Source organism: Oreochromis niloticus, linkage group LG18, assembly GCF_001858045.2.
Source record: "Oreochromis niloticus isolate F11D_XX linkage group LG18, O_niloticus_UMD_NMBU, whole genome shotgun sequence".
NCBI classification, from domain to species: Eukaryota; Metazoa; Chordata; class Actinopteri; order Cichliformes; family Cichlidae; genus Oreochromis; species Oreochromis niloticus.
Window position 1 is genome coordinate 13,549,565 of NC_031982.2, and position 10,694 is coordinate 13,560,258.

A 10,694-nucleotide genomic window follows, 5' to 3' on the forward strand; every position below is an offset into this window, starting at 1 on the left:
TTTGTGTTACAGTGAAAACAAAAATACAGTAATATTCTCCCTTCATATTTAGTGTTTAGTATTTAGTGTAATTCATATCATCCCAGCAGGATCTGTAGTCAGCTAAAATGCAGTCACAGTGTGACCACAGACGGACAGATATACAACTTTTAAGTAAGATCTTAGTGTAAGATCTATTTCAGGATGCTAATGGGATCATTTTCAGGTAAATCTTGGATGTAATTTCAATTCAATTTCAGTGTTATTCATAACAAATCACAACAGCGGTCGCCTCGAGCTGCTTTATATTGTGAGGCAAAGACCTTAGAAAAACTCCAACAATCAGACAAATCAAACAAATAATTTAAATACTGACAGACTGACTTTACACAGCATTGTGATGCAAAAAATTTGCTTTATTTTTTTTCATCTGTCATCTGGGAGAAAACAAATCCGATGAAAGCAGATGTGACATGCAATATTTCTCCGGCAATATGATCAGATGAGTCATCCACAGACTCCACGAGACGGATCCCTGCTGCCCCACGTTCAAGCTTCACAACCAGGAGACATCAAACTGAAGCCATATGGAGGTCCTCTACTTGGAGAAGTCCTAATATATTATTTTAAAATTCGCTTTCCTTTTGAATGATTACTGCTATGACACTTTTAAGTTGGGGTCTCAGCGTAAAGTTTCAACCTCTGTTTCTTTTCCATATTTAATAGTTGTCATTCCTTGTTTCTTCACAATGTTACTTCTAACTGAAACAGGAAGTGTAGTTAAACATGAGGAGTCGCGGAGCCAATAGTAAAACACTTATTTTAAAAACAATTATAAAATATTGCTCTCAGTAAATGCCCACATTTTTTTTTTCCTGTTTTTCAAGTTTGTTTAGCTTTGATTTTAATATTTATTTTCAAGTTTATTAGTTAATAGATATTCATTTTTATCAGATATTAATTATTATCAGACTCAGTGTCATCGGGGTATACAGAGTCTTCACAGTTATTGCTGGTGTAAACATCGTCCTCTGTCCTTGTTGCTGTGTCGGTGGTCGGGGTGTTCACACTGGGAGAAAAAGGTGGGAGAAGTTCATCTTAGTAAAAACAAGAATCCTTTGTGAAACATTATAGAAATCACACTACAGCTACAGCATACAGAGTCTGAGGCTATTTTGCAGCTACTCGTAACAGACACAATAACATGGCCGTGTCATCATCTCCAGGTTTCCAAGATGTGATGTGAACGACGCTGAATGAGAAACAACAAACTCACCACAGTTAATTCACACTTCGTCTCGCACGAGAAATTACTGAGGAAAAAAAAGAAATGTAATTTTAACAATTGCTCAAAACTTAATAATAATAATAAGCTACACTGTGTTCAGTTTTTATTTTTGTTTTTATGATTACTATGAAGCAGCAGTTGACAAATCTGAAGGAGTCTTTGTTATAATACACAAAATGTCTCTCTTTCTTTCTGTACACCAGAGCTGAGCAACCAACTAGCAATGGTCTAAATGTTTTATTATTATTTTTGTTTATTTTTATATACAATATAATACTATTTTATAACATGACACTCATACATCTGAATGTCTTACCACACTCTATCCTTCTGTACATAGCACTTGCAATGTGTTTATTAATCTTTTCTTTTTCTTTAGTTATTTTTTTACTTGTGGAAGCCCACAAATTAAGAATTTCATTGTTCGGTGTAACCATTATTTTGTGGCAAATAAAATGAAAAATAAATTTAAAAGAACATTTTTTTTTTTTTTTTTACCATTTGTGCACCTATAAAAACTTCTGAAAGGAACAGTTTTATTTTATGATAGTTGAAAGTTGAACTACTCAGAGGATCAACCAGTACAAACAGCTGCTTAATAGCATATAAATATAGAGCATTTTAACCACACCCGCCATTCTTATTTTTTGTTTAACGTTTCTCATTGTGATTAAATAAATATGTTTTTGCAAAAACCATAAACAGCCCAAACAGTCCTGTAGAGTTGACAGGTACTAAGAGTTAACACAAGAGGAAACAGCTAGCAAAATGTAAATATTTTTTTATGGACCTGTTTTTAGACAATGATATTCAGAAGCAACACCTCATGAATAAAATATATTAATATATAAACAAACTTTTAAGTGACATAGTTGGATTCTACCTAAGGATGGAGCCAGTAGATGTTTCTCTCTTTTTTCTGTCTTTCTGTTAAACTATGAGACTTGTGGCTTTGGCTCGTGAAATTCTTTATCTATTTGGAAGAAATTAAACTCTTGGAAACAAAGTCAAACGATATAATCAGCGTGTAAGTATCGTTGTTTTAAGAATAAGATGATACGTACCCATGCCAGCGTTACTTCCAGGGCAGGGAACTAAGGATAAATGAAAAGTGTAAAAGCAGCTGTTAGAATGGACTCGTTATACAAATTCAAAAATCAGAGTCAATACGCTCCTTGTATTTTTGTTCCCACCTGAGTACGTCCTGGGCTGGCAGAAGGTGACTTTGCTCCCGTACTTTTCCACAGGTGCTGCCACCACTGTGTAGACATCCCCACATGTTTCCTCCTGGATGTCACAGTACATGCTGCCTGCAGCTGCCATACAGGTGTAGTTTGCTCCGGTGCCATACAGCTCCACTGTATGATTATAGATCTGAGGGCCGAGCGAACGCCAGTATACCCTCAGGGTGTTGTTGGTCCTGCGATAGAGCTTGACGCCCGTTGGACAGCAGGCACCTGTAAAAGAGTGAGTGTAGAGTGATGCTTTTGTAAAAAAAATATCTATGTTTTAACAGTGTGAAGATTTCTACTTTTTCCCTCCACTGGATGTAAAAATATTACAAATGTGTTTGTATTTATCGATCCTCACTGGAAGAGAATCCACGATATTTGCACTCTGATTTCTGTCCTGTGCTGCTGATTGCTTCCAGGTTGACGCTGTAGTTGGTTCCACAGGTGATGCATCCCATCAGGCAGTTGGTGTCTAGAGTGTGGCATTTGGCATACCCTCGTGGTGATGTCAGGGAGGTAATGAATGAGCGAGCTCCAGTGCTAGGTGACCAGGTCACATTGGTCATAGCTTGGGTGACCTGGGTCACGTTCACAGACATGGGGCAGCAAGGGCCTTAATGGGAAGAATACAGAACAGATTACAGTATGGGAGCATTTTGACATTCCTAGAGTCAGTACATGTCATGCTTCCTCATGAGAAGCTTTGCATGCACATTGGTATTTTTTGTATAAACTTGAGAACTAAATCATTTCATTTAATGAATGACAAAAGCTTTTAGCAGATGTCTTATGAACTGTTGATAACCTTAAAAACAGAGATCAGCTTTAGCTCGATGCAACTTTAGCATATGGCTCAAATTAAAGCTGCTGTTTGGTGGACCAATAGAACATTTTGTTGTGGGGAACCAATCAGACTGTCATACCTGTTTCCAAAGTTTTACTGAATCCTGGCAGACTTTTCCCCACAGCTGTTGTGGCCACTGCTGTAACCTCGTAGACCGAGCCGCAGGGCAGTTGCGTGAGCACACAGGAGCTGTTCATCGACTGGCAGATTTGTCTGTCATAGCGTCCAGTGGCAGTGATGGTGTAATTCGTGTTGGGGGTGTTGGGTGTGGTGATGAAGATTCTGTATGTGGAACTGTTGGTCTGAGTCATATTCAGGATCTCTGGAGTGCAGGGAGCTGCAGTAAGACACACAGAAAAGAGGCGGTCACTTCAAAAATAGAAAGATGCAAATACAGAAATACAGAGTGAAATATTACTGCAAAGGAAGACATTAAAAGTTTGGACAATGTGCTGATTCATACTTGTAATTCTGTTCACATTTGTAGAGAAAATGTGAAGCAACTGGTATTTCCTAGTAGCTTAACTAAATAAAAACCAGAACCATAGGAAGAAAACTTGCCTCTTAGCAAGAGAAGAGAAGAGGCTTTCTCCTGGTGACCTTTCTACACAAACCATACTTGTTCAGTCTTTTCAAATTGTGCTGCAATAAAATTTAACTTTTAACATGCTTTGGATTTTTTTTTGTTTCTCTGAGCGATGCACAGTCTGAGCTTCGGGTGAATTTGCACACAATTTGTGTGTGCGTGTTTCATAAAAACAGTCACTCTTCAGTGTTTAAATTACCTGTCTCATGTGTTTGCGGCTTGCAGGTGTGGTTGCATCCTCGTAAATCGCTGCAAGGTGTCACGGTCACAGAATACGCTGTGTTGCAACTCAAATCTGAGAGCGCACACACCGGTGCTGTGTCGTTGCAGTGGATGACGTCTTTAGTCTGTGCTGCTGTCGTCTCATACAGTTCGGCTCCTTTGACTGGTGTCCACATGATTTCCAGGGTCTCCGTAGAAACCAGCTTTATCATAACATCCTGTGGGCAACAAGGGACTGAGGAGGAGGCGGAGAGGAGAAATTAATTAAAAATAATTTTTAAAAAGGCAAATAACCACACACACACCCAACTGTGAGTTTCTCTTAGTTTGATCTTAAACCTGCTGTAGCTTTAAAGTTGGGTTATACATTTTGTCTGCACTTCTTATAGCAAACAGGCTCACTGAGCAGAAAAAGCCACAGCTGAAACTTGAGACATGATGGCTGGGCTCCATATGCCCGAGAAAGCTTATCAGTATTTCAGTTTTGTGAAAAACATGGCACACCTATAGTTTATACAGTTGGAATTACATGTGGGCTTTTTCTGTTATGACAACTCAGGCTCAATCATGAAAATGACTTTTTTCTTAAACAATAGCACTATAGTGGTTACTTCAGGGAAGTTTACCTCTAGTTCCTACAAAGGACTTTTGAAATGAAGAAAAAACTCCATGAGAAACAAGCATAAACAAAAGCACTGGCCTGATCCTACAGGACGATACTGGATGGATAGTTCTGGGTTGGAGCAGACTGTATTAATAGTGGTGCTGCTGTATATGTGGGTGCTTCCGTGTAAAAGTCATACTGGTGGTGTAGTTGCGGACATGTCCATAAGGGCTGGAGCCAGCCTGGTTGTAGGGGAATACGGTAGTGAGGTAGGTGTAGCCACACATGCAGGAAAATGGGCAGGTAGTTACACTGGTGTTACAGAACGTCTCCATTCCATCATCCCGCTTTATGAACGCCATGTAGTACTCCACCAGTGGCACTCCGTCCCACATCACGGAGCAGTTACCCGCTCTGGGCTCCTCCACCCAGATGTTCTCTGGCGGACATGGGTCTGTCAGAGAGAGACAATGGTCCTCAGGCAACAGTAATAGACTTCACTTATGAAATAACCCATGTGATAATTTGTCAAATATAGCTTGATGATCTGGTCACATCTGTAAAAACTTGTGGCTAGCTTAGCTTAGTGACTGAAAATAGCTAAAGGAATTCAGGATTATTCTTTTTTTTCACTAAATTCACAAAGAATTAGCAGCACAGGTCAGCTGATCACAGCCTGTACACTAAATCTGGAGCTCACAACAGAAATTATTGTGTTTTTATTTGTCACAAAAAGGTTCCAGTTGCAATTTGTTTTAGTGGCCACTTGAGGCTGGTTCAAAAACTAAGCCAATCCCCATAGACTCCCAAGATAAAATGTTTAGTTTTACAGCAGAGCACAGGGTGGTTAAAAGAGCAACAACAACAACAACAAAACTAAGCAAAAACTGCTTTGGTCTCAACAGATAATTTAGTTCTTCATGACATTGATAGATGTCTTTTTAAGGTACAATTTTGCATTCACAGATAGTGTAGCTACTTTGAGAACAATGGGCTTTCAGCTTCACTTGAGCCAATTAGAAACAAGAGCAGGATTTCTCAATCATGTCTGTGGTGTTTGTGCTATGCTTGATGATTAGTTAGTTGTACAGCCCGTTCAAGAGGTCTGTGACCAGTTTTGATAATTGAAATTCTAGTATTTTAATTTGATGCTACTGAAAGCTAATTTCACCCAAAGTTTTGAGAGTGCTTTAAATGAATAATAATATAAAACAAACAAACATACATTATGAATGATATACCCACATGTTATGTAGTTAGCTGGTTGAGAGGGGCTGCTGGGTCCAGCATCGTTATAGGCTATGACATAGACTGAGTGGTTTTGTCCACAGTCCGCAGGATTAATGTAACAGTAATTGTTTTCTGTGGAACAGTTTTGGCCGTTAGAGGTCCAGACTAAGTAGAGATTAGCACCCCTCACTTGCGACCAGAATACAGCGATCCCAAGAGCCCGTCCTGGAGTCACCTGAACGTGAGTCACATCTGGGCTCTGAGGACCTGGAAATGAAACCACAATGAAATCAATAACAGCAGTCATGACTGGTCCTCTGGTACGGGTTCAAATGTTTATCAGCCTAATTTTCGGTAAGGTTTCTTACGTGTAATTTGACAGGCAGTGACATCATCACCAGTGCGACCCTCAGAGTCCCATGCCGTGCCCTTAATACAGTATGTAGTTCCTGGTTCAAGGTCATCAAACGTCACAGTGGTGTCAGTGGTGTTGAGTTTGAGGCGGGTGCTGGATCCCTCTCGGATGATGACCAGCGTGTAGAGGACGGCGTCCTTCACTGGGTCCCAGGTCACAAGGATGGTGCCATTGGTAGGAGAGGATGTGTTCAAGTTGGGAGCCATTACAACTGCAGATGTGATCAGGTGGAGAATGAAGAGATAATGGGATTAATGGGGAATAAAAAACAAACAAACAACAAAGAAACCTTACTTCTCCTCTCCCTGTTCCCATTTCTTTATAAGATATGAAATAGAAACTACTTTCCTGTGATCCTGTTACATTCAGTTACCCTTCAGGATGGGAGACAACCTAGTTCTCATGGTTTCTCTTTTCATTTATGAATCCTATGAGTGGATACAGTTTCCACCCTTGTGTTAGTTGCAAAGACTTGAGCACCTGTGACAATGGGCCGTGAAATGGCAAGCCACTATTGCCAGTGGAGTGAGATAACAAGTTATTGTTCTAAGGAGGAACAGAAACCTGTGTTTCACTCTTTATAGGCTGATTACCCTCTTTACGGTAAAGTGGAACTAGAAGATCATCGTTTAATAAGTGCACTGTCAGTCACACCCGACTTGACCCTCTCAGAATCAGCTGATTCTTTTGTAATGAGTGCATCCAAATTTTACCTTCATATTTTTAAAATTTCTGAGTTAGATGACCTCAGGGTACAACATTTAGAAATTTCACTGCTAAAAATTATATTTAACTTGTGTTTTGAACTGCAATCAGATGAAGAAGAATCAATGGATGATTTCAGTATGGTATAGCAGATACAGTCACAATTGCAAGTGTTTTCTCCTTTAAGTCTTCCTCTATTTGTGAATAAAAGGAACATATCATACTATCCTTCCACTGTCACAAGAGAAAACTGTCACAAGAAAAACAGGCAATGAAGCAAAAAACTGCAGTGAGGACACCCACTGATCCAGAGACCCTCCATGATCCAGGCTATTGTGCATGATCAGACAGCAAGGATTTCAAGACCCTTAATTTGATCCAGACTATTAACATAGGCTGAATGTGCAAACAGCCATGTAGTTTCTCCATTTACAGCCCCAAGCTACATGCATGAATGTTTATATATAAATGACTAGAAAAAGGCTACTTTCACCTACTCCCTCACTTACAAGCGGTCAAAGCAGCTAGCTCTGCATGCAGGGGCAAATCCAAAATTGTCTCACAAGGGTGGCCATATGGGGGCCCCTAAAAATATTGGGGTGGCACATCATAAAATAGAATTTTCAATTTTATTATGCTCTTGTCAAATACAGGTTAAATATGGCAAAAAAGGGAGAATTACTATTTGGGGGTGGGGGGGGGGTGGGGTAGGGGGACATGGAATGGTCCGAAAATTTCTTTTAGCTCGTTTCAGATATTGACGTACCTGTCCTGGCCTCTGTGGGGTAGGATGGCTGGCTTCTCCCGCCTGAGTTGACGGACATGACGCTGAGGACGTAGTCTGTGTATGGCTGGAGCTCCACTATGGTGCCTGGAGAGCTGCTCACAGTGCTCTCCTTGAAGAAATCACCTGTCTTTGACTCTGCCCTCAGGATGTAGCTGGTTGCTCCAGATACCTCTGTGAACTCAACAGTGATGCTGTCGCTGTTTTTGGAGTAGGCTTGCCCAATGCTGGGTACATCAGGGGCTAAGGAGCAGATGGCAGATGTCAGTCAGATAGATTCCAAAATAAAAGCTTTTCTATTCACAAGAGAAGTATAATGTATCACTGAAAAACCAAAACAAAACAAACAAACAAACACCTTTTGGGTTATTATCTCAAAATTTCTACCTACTAACTCATATTTCTTAAAAAAATAACTCAACTTTGAGAAAATAACTTCAAATTTCAAGTTTCAAGTCAGAATTTTGAGACAATAACCCAAACTGTAGACTAATGGATGACAAAATCTTTTTCTTTTTCAGAAGCAAAAACAATTTTCCATAACAACGCCTTTAAGAATGCCACTTACAATATTACAGATGCAGCGGTTGACCACAACTACTAAATTTAAGTGAAGTTCTCAATAAAATCTCCTTTTTACATTACAGTTTACTACATGTAAAAAAACAAACATTTACATTCTTACATTCATACATATATATTTATATGTTACTGACAGTTTGCACAGTATTTTATTTGAGAATTCTGAAATGACTGCATAGGGCAGCAGTTTGTTATTTCCTCACGGTATCAGAAAAGCCTCTTGAGACCTGAGCACTTGGTTAGAGTGGATTTCAAATTTGTCTTTGATATTCGAGGTTAGCTGAGTCCAATAAATGTAAAACTTATTTCTATACTAATATTTTTTAAGTATGTCCTCATATAAAACAGTGGGTTTATTTTACAGCAAACCATAAGTCATTTTTGTTTAAAGTATAAAACCTTCTATTTAGCAGAATGCAGCACAAACAGCAAAAAAGCTGAAATGTAATGTCTTCATATGAGGACACGGAGTCTTAGGAGGATAACAAAAATGATTGTGTTGTCTGTGAAAACATGGAAAATGTGCAACATAATTTGAAATAGCCCAAACAGTTGTCTGAATTGTCTTTCTGGCTGTTCCATGTAACAAAGAGTGATGATATAAAAAAGAGAAAAGCAGCAGAAAAAATTTAACAAGAAAATTTTCACTTTTAATTTAATCATGTATGACCAAAAGTATTTGGGGTATTTTATAAATATTAAATAGAATTACTTAACAACACACAACACAAGTAAAATGTTTGGCCAAACTATCTCATTAATATATGCACGAAAATAAATAAATAAATAAATTAATAATGCAAAAAATGATAACTTTAAACAATTCAATTACCTGTAAATCTTCCATGTAATTATTTTTTACATAGATACACTGTAAAATGTTTCATTTGACTAGATTCCCTTCAATGTAATGTACTTTATTGTTGGTGTGTAATCAGTTGATACCAAGCACATTTTCCTTAATGATTAACTATATGAATAAATAAACCTTTGATTTTCTATATTTTAAGTTGTATTTTACTCAGAATTATTGCTTCATGTTTATTTATCAATGGTTTGTTCCTTTGTTTTTTCTGATGTTACCGACCTGTCGTCTCCTCAGTCTTTGCACTGCTGAGCACTCTGAGATTATTGTCCATAGCTTCTAATTGCATGGTGTACACCGTGTTTGGTGACAGGGAGTTAACTGAGCCCATGACTGTGTTGCCACCGAACTGAGCAAAGACGGGTCTTTCCGGGGAGTTCTTGGGGGTTGCTGTGATCTTGTAGGAGCTGGCACCAGTGTGGCCGCTCCACTGCACTGTCATGCTCTTTGATGTCACCGTGAACACTGACAACCTGATGTCTGAAGAAGATAAAGGAGAAAGTGTGATTAAAGGGGAATGTGATTAATTTACATCTTAAAGTATCTCAAATATGAAAGAAGCTCTGTTACCATTTTGAGCCAAGCATATCTGAAAATGAGAAAAAAAAGTCAGTTTAATGAATGAAACAGTGAATGATCTTGTTAATGAAAGTCAGGAAATACAGTCAATTAAAGACAAGGGTATCCTTCCAAAGATAGTAAGCTACTGGTATTCCACATTATATCCTGAGGCAAATTATGCCCTGTATCACATTCTCAGAGCATGAGAGGCAGCAGGCTGCACATTACCTTCACTCAACACAGATTTCAGGACTGGTCAGTGCAGGTATTTCTTTCAGGTCGGAATGAATTTGTCTATTGAGGTACGGCTGGGCATGCCACACGCACTTGTTGAAAGCCGTGATACTCAAAAGGGCCTGTGTTCATATGTCTCAGAAGTCCTCTACTCCCTGCTCTCTATCTGGATTTATGCAGCATGCACAATATCAAAACATTTTACCTCTGATGTGGAAAACACTGTAAATTAATTTGGTTTAAATTAACGCTGAATGAGAAAATAAGAACATCTTACCCCAGTGAAGGTCAATAAAAAGAAAAGCTTCAGCATCTTTAACTGCAACGTTCCCATGCCCTCAGTGTTTTTCTGCTATCCACTGCCTCGAGGTGAGATGCCTGATGCTGTTTCTCAAACTGATTTTAGGGAAGCAACTTGGTCTTAAATTTTTGACTTTCTTCTCTTTCTATCTACCTTCCTCTCTCTCCAACATGAAATGACAGGTGTGTTATTGTTTCAGCAAATACCAAAGAGCCCACAGGCTGTAACTCCTCCCCTCAGGGGTATCCGTCTGCCTCTTGCC

General features: G+C 39.0%; 1 protein-coding gene across 1 annotated transcript; it reads right to left on the reverse strand.

Moving 5' to 3' along the window:
• Positions 1-384: 384 nt before the first annotated feature.
• On the reverse strand, positions 385-10,694 carry fndc7a (fibronectin type III domain containing 7a). Its single transcript, XM_005476196.3, has 14 exons — positions 10,409-10,694; positions 9,907-9,925; positions 9,559-9,816; positions 7,872-8,132; positions 6,354-6,611; positions 6,001-6,252; positions 4,955-5,209; positions 4,129-4,386; positions 3,423-3,680; positions 2,858-3,112; positions 2,461-2,724; positions 2,332-2,361; positions 1,256-1,292; positions 385-1,048 (listed from the first exon to the last, which is right to left on the reverse strand). Exons 1-13 carry the CDS (start codon positions 10,463-10,465, stop codon positions 1,261-1,263), a joined length of 2,457 nt encoding a protein of 818 aa, XP_005476253.1. The 5' UTR covers positions 10,466-10,694; the 3' UTR covers positions 385-1,048; positions 1,256-1,260.

Coding starts and splice junctions, on each gene's coding strand:
- fndc7a (XM_005476196.3), bottom strand. CDS start 10,465: ATGGGAACGTTGCAGTTAAAGATGCTGAAGCTTTTCTTTTTATTGACC. Junction 6,253..6,353: donor CACTGCCTGTCAAATTACAC/GTAAGAAACCTT, acceptor TTTCATTTCCAG/GTCCTCAGAGCCCAGATGTG. Junction 2,725..2,857: donor ATATCGTGGATTCTCTTCCA/GTGAGGATCGAT, acceptor ACTCTTTTACAG/GTGCCTGCTGTCCAACGGGC.